The 19,667-nt window shown below is 39.5% G+C and overlaps 1 protein-coding gene across 13 annotated transcripts in view; it reads right to left on the bottom strand.

Annotated features, from left to right (window-relative positions):
• The window catches only part of grip1 (glutamate receptor interacting protein 1), a 60,277-nt gene that overhangs the window by 21,272 nt on the left and 19,338 nt on the right, over positions 1 to 19,667 (bottom strand). For 7 of the 13 annotated variants that reach the window (XM_067490698.1, XM_067490700.1, XM_067490692.1 and 4 more), the window contains exons 2-12: positions 6,539 to 6,619; positions 4,922 to 5,057; positions 3,873 to 4,018; positions 3,119 to 3,202; positions 2,948 to 3,023; positions 2,593 to 2,738; positions 2,064 to 2,211; positions 1,687 to 1,856; positions 1,341 to 1,478; positions 778 to 927; positions 100 to 286 (exon numbers count right to left, since the gene is read on the bottom strand). In XM_067490698.1, coding sequence (XP_067346799.1) covers positions 100 to 286; positions 778 to 927; positions 1,341 to 1,478; positions 1,687 to 1,856; positions 2,064 to 2,211; positions 2,593 to 2,738; positions 2,948 to 3,023; positions 3,119 to 3,202; positions 3,873 to 4,018; positions 4,922 to 5,057; positions 6,539 to 6,619 — 1,462 coding nt within the window. Of the gene's footprint in view, positions 1 to 99; positions 287 to 777; positions 928 to 1,340; positions 1,479 to 1,686; positions 1,857 to 2,063; positions 2,212 to 2,592; positions 2,739 to 2,947; positions 3,024 to 3,118; positions 3,203 to 3,872; positions 4,019 to 4,921; positions 5,058 to 6,538; positions 6,620 to 10,583; positions 10,967 to 19,667 lie in introns of those variants that run through there. The other 6 variants (XM_067490701.1, XM_067490702.1, XM_067490699.1 and 3 more) reach the window with 5 other exon arrangements.

Here is a 19,667-nt window from a genome sequence, read left to right as displayed (position 1 = left end):
TTTAAGTAAAGCTGTTATGATCAGCTGAATAATGAATCAATTACCAATAAAAACTATAGGTGTTCTCACACGTTGCCAGCAGAGTATGCGTGTGTTTACCTCTCGGCTGGGCTGTCGGGGTCGATGTAAGCAATGAGCGGGGGCGAGGATAAGGTTTCCGTGGCAAAGACACCCCCCTGCAGTTGCAGCCCGAACCCCATGATGCCGTCGCCTAGCAACGTCACCTCCGTGGTTTCCGTGTGAACGACCTGCCCGGCAAGACCCACAGTGCTGGATGCAAGAGACACTGATGGACATAGAGAATGTGTATTACACGTTAGTATTTCCTGATTGACTTTAAGTCCTTAGTTTTGGTTAAACTGCAGTGATACTGGACACTGCATTTCCCATAATGCAAGATTTATTTTAGCTATAATGAACATGACTTCCGTATTTATTCTGGGCTCGGGAAACAGGCTCTACACATGACAAACATCACTTGTCAGGTCTGGACACAACAAACAAAAACAGAGATTTTTTCTAAATTATGTTTTCTATTATTACAAATTTTTGGTAACTGAACTACCAAATAAAACGGGAACATGCTCATTGCAACTTTCCTTTTCCACAAACTCCCTAAAACAGCTGTTAAAAGCAGTCTGGATATTTATGAGAGTGTCATCTTAAATGAGGCAAATACAGTAACAAACAGGAAAGAAAACCACAGAAATAGGAATCATGTTGTAGTTTCCTTTTAGACCAAGACAACGGCAAATATTCTCAGAGTTGCAGACTCACGTGAGCTCTTGAAGTCCTTCTTCTTGGCCTTCCTCCTCATCAGCGTGCCCCGTGGACTTGTGGGATACATGTTCCTAGGCAGGGTGCTCATATTGAGGGAGGACAGACTATAGGCCGACATGGAGCCAGGAGAGAACGAGTGGCTGAGAGCTGCAGAGAGGAACAGGGGGAGGATGAGTGGAGGTCAGTCTTTCGAATTAAAACACCTCACACCTCACAGAAGGAGATGACGAGCGACAGTAGTGGAGGTAGTATTCAGATCCTTTAATTAAGTAAAAGAACTAACAGCAGATTAAAAGAATACGCCATCAAAAGTGAAAACTTGTACTTGAGTTTAAAATAGAACATTATACATAATTTAAAAAAATTATTTTAAAAAAAGAGATAATGGGCCGAGGCTTCTTTCTCTTTCAAAATAAGACCCTTCACCCCAGAGAAGCATTATAAGCAGATTTTGCTTTCTTTTCAAAATAAAATACCACACTTAAGAGCATAAGAAATAATGAGTGAAGTTATCTTTTAAAATAAAATGCAACACTTCAGAGAGGGAGAGGTGGACGTACGAGGATTGTTTGTATGGCGGTTGTGGGATCTGGAAGCTGATTGGTCAGGGTGGTACGTGTTGTAGTGGTAAGGGGGGAGAATAGGGGCTGACTCTCCGGTCTCCCAGGGGAGGGGGCGAGGACTACGCTGCACCTTGACTGCACGCACACACACACACACAAACACACACACACAGGAGGGTGTTTAGGGTAAAACAAGAGGAAAGGTCAAAGGTCGGTGAGCTGCAAGGGTCACAGCTGTATAAAATATCACAGCTTTTTATGTCTTATCTTTTAAATGCACAGTGAGTTCATGTCTGTTTTGCATATACTTAAAATTCTATCCGGAGTGTATTTGTCTTTATACCATGCTGTGGTGCGTTCAAGGCCGGTCGGGTCTGGTGTTGTGGCAGGATCTCTAAGCGGACGGTCTGACAGGAGGCAGAGAGCAGCTGAGTGGCTTCAGCCAGAGAACAAAACTCCATCGACTTCCCATCAACAGACAGGATGTGATCTCCTGCATGAAGAGCACCACACCTACACAAACACACAATAGACATTGACACACGCACAAATATACACAAAAACACACAGCCAAAGACACACAAACATAACTACTGTAACAAACCTAAATAACAACTAAAAACTTAAACAAAACACAGATTAAAATAATGCAACGTGTTGTGTTGACTGCAGGTACGACCAGTTCGTCACACACTGACTGAAGAGTCAGAGGTCAGATACCTGTCTGCTATGCTGGCTGGTTTGACCTTGTCTATGATGATGACCTGCTTGTTGCAGAACATGGAGGTTGAAAGAGCCACGCCCAAACTCGAGCCCGTCGCCTTGGCGACCTCAACCAGCAACGGCCCTGATGCTGTGGCAACCGAGTCTGAGGGATGGACAACATAAAGAATGTTTCAGCCCAGAAAGACAATCTGGTGTGACATGCAACTGAAGTCCCCTCGGACGGGGTTCAAACTGTGGACGTTGCTGTACATATCAATAATTTAACAACCAATTCAACAATATTCGAATTTTATTCTTGAAATACAAAAAAACTGCTGGAGTCTGTTTTTTAAATTCTATACAAAGTCAGAAAACTTGGAAAATAATTCTGTTGGAATGAATAATTGATAAAAACTTGTTTGAAAGCTGGAATCTGTTTTTAAAATAGTTATGATCAGTTCCTTGTCATTTGACTAAATGCTCCAGGTCTTGTTTCCAAATGCTAATAGCATAACTTTTAACCACCCAATGAGTTTCAACTGACCCATCACTGAGACGTCATACTCGATCAGCAGTGTCGCCTCCTGCCCGCACTGCTTCAGGATGCTCATGGCCTCGGAGTGAGTGCTTCCGTGAAGACGAATCCCATCGACGCTTAGCAACCGATCACCTGGCTTAATGGTTCCTTCTCTGAAGGGGTAATAGTGACCATCAATGAAAACTGTGACCAAACATTACTTTTTTCATGACGATAAAAAAGATGATAAAATAAATCACATTTTTCAACAAAAATAAAAACTAAATGATAATGGGATAGATTACTGTTTGATTAGAAGATATAAAAATGTAGGAAAATGACGACACTAAAAACTACACTAACATGAAAAGAGGCCACTCACCTGTCGGCCGGTCCACCTGGCCTGATGGTTGTTATGACGATGGGCCGAGACTTGTTCCTGTCTTCACTGGCCCCACCTGCCAAAATAAAATCATAAAATCATGTTGTGTTTTTGTTTTTAATTATTTATATAATTTCTAACACACACACACACACACAGAGCTCCTCTCACCTCTGATAACGAAGCCAAAGCTGTTTCCGTCTTTGTGAAGCGTGACTTCGACGTTCTTAAACATGACCCCTGACCCCTGCACCGCTGCAACACACCACAGCATTGACACATCAATATCACCTCTGACTGACTGCAGCTTCAACCCCTCAGTCCTGATTCATTTTCAATTATGTTTGTCCGTGTCGTCAAGCACGTGCAGGATGTCCTTATTTTCAGACAAACTCAGCTATAAGTGTAACTTTCATTTTTACTTTCTGTCAATTTAAGTATAAAGCAGATTTTTAAATCTGTCATAAACTCTCTAAATTAATATTGTGGAACAGTGTAAATACAACTTTTATGCAGTCAATTTATAGGTAAAGTGATTTTATTCCTATTTGATTTTGTGCGTTCACTTGATATGGGAAAGGTTGATGGTGTAACTTTACACCGTTTTCTCACACTTCTCACACTTTTCACTATTGTTGTAATTATAGACAGTGTTCACAGGGTTCAAACCCGGGCCTACATGCTATTCCACAAGCTAATTTTATTGATTTATTTCATTTCATTTATTCAATGAGATGCCTTATAAAACTCCCAAAGTGTTTTTCTCCGTTGTTTTTACATGATATATATAAATAAATTCAAAATAAAATATATTGCATATTTTTTACAGGGCTAAATATATTTTGTTAGGTACTGTATTTACTCCTCATATACTACTGTTCTACTACAGTAAATTACTAGCAATATTACTATAACTTCTACTTACAGACAGGTGGCAGTTCGTACTCGACCTCCAGGACGACTCGCTCCCCAACATTCTTCAGCAGACTGATGATTTCATCGTGTCTGAACTTGGCCAGGTTGATACCGTTAACAGAGCGGATATAGTCCCCCACGTTCAACTGGTCACTCCTGAACAAACCGAACATTAGCTCTTACTTTATGCCAATGGATTTTACTGCTTTAACAAATAAGCACAATGTTCTAGAGACTAGAGCCAAATGATCACAAAGTTGTTTCACACTGTATCAAGAACTATAATGCGACAATGGGACATGGCTTTGTAGGATTTGTAGTTTTAATTGAGCGAGGAAACATCATGATTCGGGGCTTTGCTGATTCTGGGCCTGTTCAAATTTATCACCGAGGAGAAAATAAATATTGTACAAAATAACTTCAGACTGGCTGTCCACCATCTGAAGTTCGGTAGACACAGAGATTTGTTACCCGCTTTAATTATTTATCCTGTTTGAGGAAACCTCAGAATGCAAAAGATAATTAGTGGAGAGCTCTTTCAAAATAAAATCTCCCCTCGATCATATGGTTTATTATGTATGCAGGGCTAAAAGATACATGAGGTACATTGTTGCACACAGAGCACTGAACTGTGCAAGAATTTGGTGTAATTTGTGTTCTGATGTAGATTTCTTACACCCTGGAGGGTTTGTATAATGTAACCTGCTTTGTAAGTTAAGCTCCGAGGAAGCTTTTGGAAAAAAAGTCTACGCTGCAGAACCGTCAATGTACTCGTATGTTTTTGCGAGTGCTTTTATAAAGACCTTTTGTGCAGTTAATCACACTTCTCTGCAATTGCACTAGCTTCAGCTAACAGCAACACTACAGAGGGACTTCTGGAGCCCAGACCTCGATCCAGTAGAGCTACTGTGGTATGAAAGATCATCATTGTTTGTGTGTCATTAGCTTTAGCACAATGTTTTTAATGCAGACCCACCAGTTCTTTTCAAAGGGTTCACATACTTATTCTTGCCATTGCAACTAGGTACAACAAATGATTATAACAGAGTGAATCGTTACCTGGCAGCGATACCTCCCTGTCGCAGGTTCGAAACCCGGGGTTTTCCATCCTTGTCGATGCCTCCTGAAACAGTCAGTCCAAGCGTGGTGCCCTCCTTCTTCATCAACTCCACCACTGTGCAGCCCCGAAACTCGTCTACATCACAGTAAGGAGGAGATGTCGAAAGACCGTGAAATGATTTTACAGCAACTCGTTTATTTTCATGGTTATATTTGTTTCACCTAAAGCTCTTTTCTATCTCTGCACTCTGACTTCACTGACAGAAAATAAAATGATAATCTGGACAAAGAGAGAAATGAAGTCATCTTCTATCCTGTCGTCCATCCATATTTCATCAAAAGCCTGAAATATTCATCAGTGGGAAAGCTGGACAGAGAGAGAGAGACGCAGAAATTTCACAATGTGTTGTGACCAGCCCTCTGCTGTTAAAACACAGAGCAGGTTTCATTCAAATCTTGTATTTTAATATTAATCAGACTTCAGGCTTCACCTTTTTTCATTCGGACAGGATTAATATTTAATCTTAACTTTGGCAATGACCATCATTGTACCCCTCCCTCCCCTCATCTTTTTCCTTAAAAGAGGCTGTACATTGTCCTTTTGAACTAGTCTGACACAGCAGCATTGACTCTCAGTCTGAAAAAAGCCAAATCTTGGATTCTGAAAACCACTGACTGTAGCTGTGGGGAAGAAACCTTTTATTACTTAAAAAAGGTTTTGTTAAAGCTGTACGACGTTGGATTTTTAAATCTGTTGCTCCATTCTTCTGTTCTGGAGGGTCACTACTTTGTCTAAATAGTTCTGAAGCTCCACCAGTTCCTTTTAACTGGTTCAGAACTTGTATAATTTACTTTATGTGGCTCTGAAGCTCTAGCAATTCTTCCACCAGCTGGTTCTAGAGCTGCACCAGTTTTTCTAACCAGGTTCTATCAATGTCTCTGAAGCTCTTGACAACTCATCCATCAATTGGCCCCAGAGCTCTACAAGCCTGTCTGATTCAAAAGCTCCACCGGTTTTTACTAGCGATAAAGCTCTGTTGGTTTCTTTTTCAGTAACGGTTGCAGGATTGTACATGTTGTATCTAGCACTGCAGAATCCACAGTAACAACTGTGATATAGAACCGAACTTCAGAGGACACAAAATGCTATTGTGAACAATTCCCATCAATCTGTGGGTCTGTTATTTTTACTTAATCTCAAAACAAATGTGATCCAACGGTTCAGTCAAATATCAAAGTGGATTACAAAATAATTGATCCAGCTCCAGAACCATTTAAGGGAAGTGGAAAACAGCACAGGTGCAGAGAACTGTCTAAACTCTGTCCATCAGTTTAACAGCTCAGTAATATCATTAAATTACACTGCAAATAATTTTTGTCATTGAAACGTTATTGTCTACTTCTGATTGCAGCAGGTACAAATTGCAAGTAGGCCACCAGTTCCAGGTGGGAGGACATAAAATGCAACATAAGCATCTTCTTGTTGCTCACACAGACAGAAAACATCAGCTAACTCTGGGTTTTAATGTTTGTTCTATTTTCAGAGCTGTTAACTCTGCTGGTGACAGAGAAGAATCACAATACAAGATATAACCGTATGATAGATGTATGTGTTACCTGGTATGCTCTGCCTCCTAATGGCCAGAGCTCCATCTGATGGTCTCGACCCTGCAGAGTGTTTGGTGTACGGCCCCTCATCTGAAAAGAAACACATAGAACACACTGGTTTGGAAGGTGTGTGTGCTTCTATGAATGGTTCATAACTTCTACCCGTTTCTTTCACTAGTTCCAGTGCTGATTATCCTCCACTTCCTAGAACCAGTTCAGAAGATCTACCAGAGGCCTTGGTTACTGGGTATGAGTTCTGCCGAAGTACTGGTTCCAACTTTTGAGCGGTTCCATAAACCAGTTTTTGAAGTTCCAATATTTTCTTGCACTGGTGCTGAAAGTTTTCCCCAGTTCTCTAACTTGTTCAAGGACCGGTTACCCCTTCCCCCTTTGCCCCAAGCCAGTTTACAGCTAATATGTTTAGGAATCAGCTGTGGTCTGATCGGTCGCTACACCCTTTGTTGGGGGAGACCCCTGGTGATGTTACAAAGATGACACACATCTGACAAAGATCACAAGTCCTGAAGTTGATTAGTCTAATGTAGATGCAGCAATTTTATTGGATTAGAGATTTACTTGCTTGATTCATTGATTATCAATGAATGGATGCCTGAAAGATCTGTTGCCTGACAATTACACAAATAACTCCCCTAATAGTGGCAGCTTAAAACTAATTCACATAAAAGCAACTTTCACACGACCCCCTAATATCATTTTCAACTCAAGACTTAAACTACATTAAAACTACAGCAGGAAAGACTGTACTGAATGAATTATTCACCAGTGCAAGTATTAACTGCAGCTAAAAGACCACTCTGCACTGCCCTCAAGTGACTTGTGCAGATACTTCCAAATATAGTATGATGCAAAAAGTCGTGATAGCTGTTAATGGCTTGAAGAATCCCTCCATGTTGGGAGCAGTGATTTTCGCCACCCATACTGTGTGATTGGAACTAATGACCCCACCAGTAGAATAAAAGACTGATCAGAGGAAGATGTCCGGAATAAGCATCGGCAACCCACTTCAACATTTGCTCGTTTGGTTTGATGTTTGGGGTCTATTTTTTGGTCATTCTGTTTATTTTCTTCCAGTTTATCCTAATCTGCTCTAGATCTGCTCTGTCCTGTTATGTCTCTCTTTGGTTCCAGCGGCTGAGCTCAAAAACACAATGAGACCCTGAAAACACACACACTGTACACCATAACTAACTGAAGATGAAAGCTGAGCCGCCTCCTCCTGCAGATGTAGGAAGGCAGCATTTCTCTCTCACTCTCTCGCTCCACAGTATAATCTGTATATACCACAGGCTGTATATAAAGAAAGATGTGCGGGGTGTGACGTCAACCGCTGGTTGGTATTAGAAAACAGATCCACCAGCAGGTTCTGTTAGGCTGTAAGATCTGCCATCTAAACTAAGCTCTACTCTGGAACAGAGATGACATTACTATTCAAAAGTAGTCAAGCTGTAGAAACATGTGAATTCCTGCTTCCTTTAGGAGAACTTAGTCCTGTGATTAAAGCTATTCCACGAGGCTCATTGTTTCTTATTAAATTCCATCTTGGTGCTGCTGAAACCGTGAAGCTACCTATAAGAAGTTCATTATTATAATATTACACTGCATTTATTATGCAAATACTTGTACTTTTTGTAGTCAATGTACATGAAGTGTAGAAACAGTTATTAGTTATGCATTCACAATAAATTATGCAAAATCACATTTCAGGATAATCTAAAAAATACAAAAGCTGTACTACCTAAAATTATATTAAAATACACTGCAAGTAATGAGAATAATATGCTAAAACTGCAGTTTACAAATCACAACAAAGGCCTGAAAACATTCACGTGTGCAGCTGAAAACTGTGACTTTCTAACCTTTTACATGAATAATTATTTTAACAATCGGCCAATAAATTGTCAGCAACGACTGGACAAATAATTTCTGTCTAATGATAATTTAACTGTGACAGGGGACATATTTTACAACTTTTTTCACATCACGTAACCACAAAACTGCACCAGACGACCTGAGCAACACAATTTGCAAATCTTTTCTTATAATAGATGTATTGTCTCTGCATGATCTACTTTATCAAAAAAAAATTTTGATTGTAAACAAATCATGTTCTGTGTATACACAGACAAAACCAACAAGCTCTGAGCTGCACCAGATGACATAAGAAAATGTAATATGTAATAATGTAAAATGTGCATAAATTCAGTCTTTATCTCCCGGAATATTATTACTAAACAAGATTGAGTTGTACAAATTAATGTTTCACTATTTATACATAAACACAGCAGAAAAAATTAATAATAATAAAAATGAAACTGTGCCAAAGCCCCAGAATCAGCTTTTTTCAACAAGTTTCCTCAACATGTCTCTATATAATATATATAACTAAAACGATGGTACTGTAAATAAAGCAAATATACACCAGTAAAAATACTGTACATTTGTAATATTCAAATGTGTGCAGCATTTCTTCCAGCAAAGTCACAAAAGAGGAGAAAGATTAAGCCAAACACCTGAAGCTCAAAACTGAAAATGATAACATTTTTTTAAATAGTCAAACTCTTAGGCCTTGAAGTTCAAAAATATAAAGTACTTTTTATGAACAATACAACTAAAATAATGTAAGAAGTTATACTCTAACTTGACTTGATTCACGATTAAAGGCTAAAATATAGCAAAATGACTAAATAAACGAAATACGATAAAAAGAGAATTTAGGAAACATTAGTGCTGAACGCACACATCTAGACAAAAGTAAAATATTTCCATTAAACTATGGATGTCATATTTCTATTACCATAATTATACCAGAGGCATAAAAAAAAAAACTCGACCAAATTTCATGAGAATAACCTATAAAAAATGTGAAAATAATTTCCCAGACACACAGCACCTAAAGCTGCACCAGACTTTCTGAGAAAAACTCAGCGTTTTTACCTGCTTTGTCCACTTGTTTCTAATAAAGTTACTCTAAACTGGTGAACAAAAGTAATATTTGTTCCACCTCAGACACACAAGAGGAGAAACATTAAGCCAAACACCTGAAGCTCTAAACTAAACAAGACTTCCTGAGAAACCTTAATACACAAACATGCACATGTAGGTCATCATTTTCCAAAGTATTATTACAAAACAGATAAAACCTGAACAATGTTTCACTGTGTTTACAAAAATGCAGCACAACAATACAAGATATTTAAAGGTGATTTGTTTGTGTTAGTTTAGAGAAATTGTAGTAAACTGACCAAACAAAATATAATGTGATTAAAAAAAGAATGTAAGATACTTTTCATTGATGAAACATCAATATAAACCACTGCACCAGTCAAGACAAATATTTTTTTCCTAATCTCACAGAATATGAACTAGTTTAATGATGTAAAGGACGTTTTACTGAGAGTAAAACTATCAAACCAGACACCTGAAGCACCACACTGAAAGAGTAAAAAACTGACCCAGCATCAGCATTTTTACTGTGTCTCTCAGTTTGTATTCACCCGAAATAGACATAATGTTTTTGTAAAGAAAACATATTCCGTGTACTCAGTGATGAACACAAGAGGAGGAACATCAAACCAACAACAAACACCTGAAGCTCCAAAGTGCCCCAGACTTTATGAGAAACATAAAATACCATCTGATTAGAAAACCCTGATCTCTCTCTCTGCTCACAAGCTGACAACACCATACATTTTACATTCATAAAAATTAGATGCTTCCTCTCCCTCTCAGTCTGCTCTCACACTCACTCTGAAGGTCTCTCGTCCAGAGCAACCTTCATCAATCGACTGAATGAATCCATCAGATCTTTTAACACACACACCACGCACGCACACACACACACACACACACACACACACAGACACACACAAGCAGCTGTCTTTGCTCATAAACATTCCTTTCTCTCCTTTCAGTTGTTCACGCTAAATGTCGCTTAGCCACGCTAACATGTATGTTGCACATGCAAACATGCTTCCATCACGAATGCAGTCTCATCTATCTCCCTCTCTCCCAGTGTTTCTCTGTGTCTCTCTACCTTTGTTCACCCTGCGCAGGATCTGGCAGCGACATTTAAACGACACAGCGATCATGGTGAAGCAGAGCCGAGGGTCGCCTCCCCCCAAACGCCATGCAGGTGCAGCCGCCACAAACTACACCACCACCTCCTCCCTTCTCCTCCTCCTCCTCCTCCTCCCGTCTCTTCCTCCTCTGGGAGCGAACGACTGACTGACAAATGACCTCAAATAGAAGCCATAATCGAGGGAAGAGAGGGAGCGCTGCAGATGTGAAGCTCCTCCATGAAATGAGGCAGCGGAGGGAGGAAGGGAAGAGTCTGCGCAGATGGGGAGGATGAAGAGGAGGAGGAGGGGAGAGGATGGAGTGATGATGTAGAGGGAGGGGGACGGAGGAGGAGGAGGGAGGCCGTTGGACTCCTTGGCTGGTGTGTAATGTGTTTGTTTGCAGCTGGATGAAAGAAAAAAAGCATTAAAAGAAAGGAAGTGAATGAAGGGGTAAAATGGAATAAAAGGGATAAATTGAAAGATTAAACAAGCAAAAAAGATGAGGAAAAAGAAGAAAAAAAACAGTAAAAGGGAAAAAGGAAATAAATTAATATGGGAGAAAAAGAAGGAAAAAGGCAAAGAAAGGAAATACAGAAGGAAAACGATGTAAGGAGAAAAAAGGATTAAGGGTTTAAAAAATAAGCAAATGAAGCAGAGATAAAAAAAAGGATTAAAAAAAGGAAGAAATAAATAAATATGGAAAAAAGGAAAGAAATACAAAAGGAAAAATGAAAGTAAAAGGAAAGGATAAAGGCTTGAAGGGTAATAAAAGAAAAAATAAGTAAAGAAGGAATTAAATACAGAGTGGAAAACATTAAATGAGAGAAAGGATTAGAGACTGGAGGAAAGAAGGAGGCGTGAGTATGAGTTAGAAAATGAAGGAAGGAATAAATGATGAGAAGGAGGAAAGAAAGGCAGGATGCAGAAGTTAAGAGATAATTAGAAAGATAAATTTAAAGAAAGTGAAGAAAGGATACAGAGAGCAACAAAAGTCAGAAATGAGAGGAATAAGAAACAAAAGGGTGCGAATAAGTCAATGAATACAAAAGGAAAAGGAGGAATGTTAAGAAACATTTAGAGACACAAAACTACAGCAGACATGAGTACACAGACAATGTCCTGCAGAAAATGTAGTAAAAATATGAAAATGTAATTCCAGTTTTTTGGAATTTGTTGTTTCACTCTGATATTAACAATAATATTTTGCTGGAAGTTACTAAAAATACTATTAATACGATGACTGATGTTATTGTTGTTACTCCTACTACTACTACTACTACTACTACTACTACTACTACTACAACAACAACAACAACAACAACAACAATCAAAACAACAGAATGTAGTACTAGTTCTGCTACTACTACTTAATCTACTACTACAAACAGTGATAGAACAAAAGTAATTTTAGATAATATATTATGTATATACGATGAGGTGTAATTTTGTGTATTAAATTAAACTGGCACAATATACTGTAAAAATACTGAATATAATCTGTACTAGTGGATGTTTGTATCAACCAATAGGACACCACCTGCTGTCTGTTTCCTGTCCTGTGATTGGCTGACATTTGAGGGGGTGTGGCCCGTCCCAGCAGGTAATGGCAGTAGGTGCTCAGACATGTGGGTCAGTGTTTCAGCAGCAGATTACACCAGATTAGTGTCACAGTGTGTATTAAAGGTTTTAACAGTGATATGACCAGAAATGCAGGTCAGCATATTAAATCTCTCTCTCTCTCTGTTTTCCCTCTCAGGGTCTCTCGTCCACTCCTCAGTCACATTACAGTAATGTCTTATTTTATAACTGAGGTTCTGTCCCGTTTACCTGCGTTTACTGGCCTGAACTGAGATGTAAAAGGCCTCTACTGGTCTGTGCTGCCCCCTGCTGGTCTCACTGGTCATCTGAGCCACTGTGAGTCTGTGATGCCCCCTGCTGGATGCAACAAGGCAGCACAGTTTACTGCATTTAAATCAACATCAGAAAGTGAAAAACACTGTAATAATATTATCTATAATATAATAGTAGTAATAATTCTTAATACTACGGCTGTTATTGTTGCAGGTATTGGCATTTGTAACAGTAGTACTACTGAGTCTACTACAGCTACTATTACAAATTACACCTACTGCTCCATCTGCGGATATTAAAAGTAAATTAACAATACTACTTGCATAGGAAGAAGAATATTACTTGCATAGGAACAAATACTATTAATACTATGGTTTTGATCATTTTTGGTAGTTATACTAGTACTGTTACATATTGTTACTAAAAGACCAGAAACTACTACTACATTTTAACAAAAACAGCACTACCTGCAAATCCTTCACCGGCTACAACTAACACTGATATTGGTAACATTCCCTTTGGCTAAAAGAAATGACTTAATGTATTTATTATTAAATTAAAAAAATTCCTACTATAATTGTTTTCATTGTTAATGTTACTAGTATTTGTAATACTTTTTTTAATAGTAGTAGCAGTAATGTGAGAAATACTAGTATTAGTATTAAAATGGCATAATCCATGCTACTGGGTCAAAGTCCAGAGCCAGAAACAAGAGACCAGACATTGACATAACCACGTAGGACCAAAGGTGCCGAACCCAGCTAAACCCATTAAGAACCAGTCTAACCAGAATCATGTACAATCAAAAGGTATTAGAACCAATTAAACAAGATACAGAATCACATGAAGAACCAAAGGAATCAGAACTAAACTAATACAAATCCTATAAATTGGAACCAACCAAAAATCTAAATCAGAAACAAAACAGAACAAGCAAAAAACCAACAGTAAAATTACATCTATATGGATCAGAACCAGATGAAGGAACCAAAGAATCCCGAATGAGATTAATCAGAACCAGATTAAAAACAAACAGACGGAAAAAAACTGGAATCAGAGTAGCCCAAAGCAGGTGAAATCACATAAATCAGGATCAGCGTAAAGAATCCGATAAAAGAATCAGAGGAATCATAACCAGATAAATCAAGCAAACAGCTTTCAGCTTGACCCTTCAGGGTTTACCACAGCACGCTGATTTGGCATGATGTTTTATGCTGGATGTCCTTCCAGCCCCAACCCTCCCATTTTATCCGGGCTCAGAACCAGCACCAAGGTCACCCTGGGTGGCTGGGTGGGGCCACACCTGGTGGGGTGGGATTTGAATCTGCAGCCTTCTGCATCCCAACTTAATGCTCAACCACTGAGCCACAAGGCACAGGTAGTTAAAAACCAAACCAGCAGAACCAGCAGAATCAGAACAAGATTTAAAAAAAACCTGATGAATCTGAAGAAGCTATTACATTTAGAACTGATAATTTATAACCACATATTTGGAAATTTTAAGAAAAGTCTGTAGAATTTGTTCTTTAAAATCAGTCAAATAAGTTTATTTAGAGAGTTACTACAGCAGTTACTACCACCAGTACTTCTGTTACTGCATCTGTCTCCTTGTGTGCACATCAGATGCAATAATAACAGTATAACAAGCTGATGAAGCCCATCCTCCTGCTGTCAAATCAACCAACACTCCCCCCAACACACACACACACACACGGCTGCAACTGTTACCATGGAAACAAGCTGATGAATAATTGAGAGGGCAGAGCGACCCTGCACCATACAAAGAGTGATTTTGAGAGATGAAAGAAGTGTTCTCTCTCTCTCTCTCTCTCTCACACACACACACACACACATACACACACACACACACACAGAGTTGCAAAGACACAGTCATGGATACACACAACCACACTTTACAGGTTATCATTACAGCCTCCAGCATTTCAAAATAACCAAATCAGAGTATTACACTGGCAGTATGTGTGTGCATGTCAACACCCACTGCCCAAAGTCAAACATGTGGGTTTGAGTCACCGTGACATCTTCTTATGTAAGCAAGCACGCATGTACACACACACACACACACACACACACACACACACACACACACACACACACACCCCTTCTCTCTCTGAGTGCTAATAACACAGCACAGAGATGGGAAGAGCACAGGATGGATGTGTAAACCTTTAATTAGTGCTAAGAGTCACAGTCAGACTGAAAAAGTTTCCGTGTGTGAGGAACAGATGGGCCAGCACTGTAATCACCAAACCTACAATACTTCAAATCAGCACATCAGCTGGACTTAGCCTCACTCAGCTGGTCACACAACAGGAAAACTTTATGTTGACACACGTTCTGCAGCACCTCATTGCAAACACAGAAGAAAAAAACATGACTATGACTATGATGTCATGAAAAAGTCACCAGGTTTTGGCTTAGTGGTAGGATGGTTAGCACTGCCCTCTTACTGCTAGAGGGTCCCCAGTTTAAACCCACCTGCTGGCTGTGGACTTTCTCTTTGTGGACTTTGTCTTTAAGCATAATTGGTGACTCTAAATTGCCTGTTAATAGCTAATTTGGCATGGTTGATTTTCAAAATGTAAATAAATACATGATTAAAAAAAACATGTGTGCAAATGCAGCGAAGTGTAATTCACTACTTGTATGTGCAACACAGAACTTGCCTGACAATCATCGTGATTTAAATATTTACATATTATCCATGGAAGCTGTCAGTGTTTTTAATAGTACATGTGCATACATGTACACATTGTAACTTACCGTATGCACATTTTTACATTTACATTTCTTACACTGCATAGTATAAAGGAAATGTTAACAGGTAATTTTGCACATTTAATGTTCGAAAATGTAAATAAATATAGACAAAATATCAGCAATAACTAAAAAACCATGTGTAGCCCACAGTGTACGTCGGATAGAGTTCCCGTTTATCATAAACATTTCTATCAGTTAAAATACAGCTGAATTACTGAGAACAAAAACAAATATTTCTTTATAGAAATGTCAGCTTACAATAATTTTGTAAATATACAAGTACCAACATAATGTCTCTGTCAGTATGGGTATTTTTTGGTTTGTGAAACTCAGAGGACTTTCAAGAGACAAATTAAAAAATGTCCACATTAAAGCAAGATAGGTATGAAATCCAGCATTTTATGGGTCTAAAATCTGACTTGTCTTGTCTTCAAATCCCTTCAAATTAGTTCAATTCTCAACCAAGAATGAATATACATTTGTTGATACCTTGCTATGATGTATATAAAAGGGAGGTAGTTGTTTTTACAGGGACACTGCTCATTGTCTTGTCTCTGACCTGCTAACATTTAAACATTTCATGCCGATTCATCCAATGGATGTCAAGATATTTCACTCTGAACTAACGTGTTGGACAAACAGACGGATCAACTGATGGACTGATATTACTGTTTCCAGATCCAAGCCATGTGGTGAGAAAGCTCCAGACTCTGAGGACCCCTCATAACATCCACTTCTACAGAAGCCTGGCTTCAGTGTAACATCTAGTGAAACCCAATGCCAAACTTTGGGGTATTTAGATAACCAAGGTTCTCAGTAGCATAAGTGAGTGTCTCACATTGGTAACGCCTACAGTCTGACCTTATTAAAAGCTCCGTCCTATTGGGACTAAGCATGTCAGCATCAAGAAGAGGACAGGCTGTTTAAATAGGGTTGACATAGCACAGAGCATCATTCCAAACACTGCTACGTATGAGCAAGGATGATTGTCTGCTGAGACACTTGGTGAAGTTCTCCATCACAGTATTTTGTGTCTCGCATTGAGAAACGTTGACTCCTGGATTGGCAGCAGATATTGTCAGAGCACTTCTGGGATGTACCCACATTAAACACTGAATGAACCAATGGTGGAGCTGAAACATCGAGCCTGTAAAACCCGACAACGGTATGTAGTGAGGCCCAGCTTGCTGCTGTACATACTGTATCTCCTGCATGGAGATTACTCTGAAAAGGGCCCAGGAAGTGGTGAGGCATTACCTTAGGCATAAAAGCTGGGTTCATTTGTAGGGTACTAACTTTACTATACTTAAGTATACTTAAGAAGTACTGAAAAGGCATGAACGTAAGATCAAGCAGTAAAAGTGTCTTTAAAGGAACCATTTTCAAATCCATTCGCTGCAGTGGTTCAAAAGGTGGAAGTGTGCAGCCTCCTTATGACTTTTCTATCAGACTGGACTGGAAATAATCTGCTCTTGATGGGAGGGTGAATGCTGCTAATGACAGAGATGTTTTCGTGTGGAGATGAGCACGTTCTGCTGGGGGAGGATGTTATGACCATGTCTCTCCATTGCCTCACAACCAACAGTGGAGCTACCTGGCACAGGATGCTTCTGTTTGTATGGTGTGCTGCACCAGGGAACTGGCAGCAAAACATTTGCACGTGTTTTGCAAGTCCAAATCCAGGAGGAGGGAGATGCAACTCTGTCTCCTGCCTGAGTCGTTACTGGAGATACAGGTTTTACAACTTGAACCAAGTTTGGGTGCTAACGTAGGCTGTGGGAATGATGATAAGTTTCTGGTCAAGTTATAGAAACGTCATAAACATGGCATTCACTTATTTTTAATCATCCAGACGATTCGAGACAGAGCAGCGTGCTGCACGCACAAGCTTGCGACCATAATACGGACATTGTACTAGGGGGCTTAAAGTCCCGATAATGTCCACAGCATCTCACTCGGACATTTGCGTTTACACTAGGTCAGAGATACTGAGTTGGCCTCCACATCTCAGACAGGCCTCAGCTTCAGGGTTCACCATCTCAGTGAGATCCGTAGGCGTCTTGGCCACTGACATGGAAGCCGTTACTGGTTTACTGACGGGCCAGTCAGTGAAGGAGCAACTTAAGGGGGAACCCGCTAACAAGTGAGCTCTCCTACGATGATCCAAGGCGGCTTGAACATATTTCAGGCCCAGGCAAACCAAGTATGACAAGTGAGTATCCCAGCTTTAAATGTCATTAAACAGGGACAGTCTCATCTGCTTTAGTGTCAGCATTAGCAGCAGCAGTAGTAGGGACTGTTGCGACTTTCAGATGGATTACATTGTGAGTGCTAGCACTCTCTGCTAGCATTGCTACCAGTGAGTGTTGCCACACGGTTGGAATGACCGTCAATAGCAGGGCTACTGTCAACAATTCAGGGCTCAAACTACTGACTTGGTGACTGACCAGTATGAGCAGATCTCTCAAAGTGCGACAACTGTGATCATTTTGGATGATGCCGTTTGTGCTTTGGTTAAATTAAATTGCATCACACTGACAGCCAACCCATTTATATCAACACATTCTCTGTTTTCTTGAGTTGATCTTGGTTGAGGAGGAATTAGTAGAGACAAACGCTCCTGCAGTTCTTCTTTAATTTAGAAGAACTAATTAAACATCATATCCAAATAATGAGGGGAAAGTGCTCTAAATCCTGGGAGGTCTGCATGTTAATTAAGGTGAACATGAGCCGATTCCTGCTCCACTTTCTTTCCATGGTTGTGTTTATTGGGTGTGCAGATAATCCAGCAGTGACGAACACAACCTCCAGACCAGCATCAATCTAATTGCGGCAAACGGAAAAGTAGAAAACGTGGGACTGAACGGCAGAAGAGTTCGGAGGAGTCTCACACATTCACACATGAGGACTAATAAAAAACAGGTAGGTGTAGAGTCTGGCAGGACTGGTGACGGCAGCCGATGAAACAGATGAAAATAAAGATGCTTTCATTTTTTTTAAACAGATTTCATTTTGTCTACCTAATAAAAAAATTTGAACCAGGATTTGATAAAAAAGAAAAACAAGATGCTAAATGAGATGCCTGATCCTCCCTTCTTGCCCCTTTTCCCTATTTAATCTCCATCATGTTGAACACAGGACCAGTTATGCTAATAAAGCCCTTATTTAAAGCATTAATTAGCAAATTTCGCTGTCAACAACCTTTACATAACACACAACTGCTGCAGACTGGTCTGAGCTTTGTATCACATAACAGTCAACATGGTTTCACTTCATTAATGTGCAAATGTATGCATCATAATGTTTCAACATGTAACGAGATCATGAAGTGACATCAATGACAAACCAACTTCAGCCAATGACATTTCACGAATCCACTCAAACCAAGAAATTATATGATTTCACCCAAATGAACTACTTCACCCCAAATTAGTAGTAGTAGAAAAAAAAATACATCATTAAATAATCTCAAAAGCCGTGTGTGTGAAGTTATTTGTGTGTGAGGGTACGAAATACAGAAAAATACTACAAATATATAAAACAAAAACACAGTTATCAGAATCACAGCACTGGAACATTAAAATAGCTTCTCTAAATGCTGCACCTGCACTGGTAAACCGGTGACGCCCCCTTTATTTGCTTGTCTATTTGCATATGTCTTCTCAAGTTGCATATCTTTAAGATCCTCGATGCCACTGACCAGCAAAGGACCGACCAAATTAAATCGGTGCTTCAGTAAAAAGAGAAGCACAGAACAGAGAAAAGAGTGTGTGTCCGGGTTATCCAGTCAACCAGCCTAAAATTGCCTTCATATAGAATCACACGCTGTGCTAAACACACACACTCACACACTTAACTAGTTTGCTGGTAGCTGCAAGAAATGTCTCATAGCCGAGCTGCTGCTCACACTGGAATATTCAGAGGAATAATAATATAGTTCAGTGTCAGTCTTTTACACACAATAACACAAACAGGCTTCTAATAAAGATCCCCAAACGTGTTAGTTACAGTATTTGTAGGTATTTTTAGAATTTCTTCACATCAAAATAGTCAAATTTCATTACAAATATAGAACATGCTCCAGTTAATCTTCTGGTCCACTTCATTCACAAGCATCTGAGACAGCAAGGCTAAACACCAAAGTGAGTCTTTCATCATCTGCTCTCAGCTTGAAGTGCGCACAAACACTTAAATGCGTGTAAACAGTTTAGTAGACGGCGAGTTCGTGTCCTGTTGGAGCTTCCTCTGAAGGGAGACAGATGGAGAGGGGCGAGCCGTGAACTCGAGTTCATCGACAACAACAAAAATATTCCTGAGTCTGGTTTTAGCTCAGGAGGCATCGGAGTGTAAACTCGGTACACAATAAATCAAGTAGTGGAGAGATTGAGACATTTTACTGTTAAGAATATGTTTAAATATACAACTAA

Source organism: Channa argus, chromosome 21 (assembly GCF_033026475.1).
Source record: "Channa argus isolate prfri chromosome 21, Channa argus male v1.0, whole genome shotgun sequence".
Lineage (NCBI taxonomy): Eukaryota > Metazoa > Chordata > Actinopteri > Anabantiformes > Channidae > Channa > Channa argus.
Note: the sequence above shows the minus strand (reverse complement) of the source record. Positions and strands in the feature narration are given on the sequence as shown.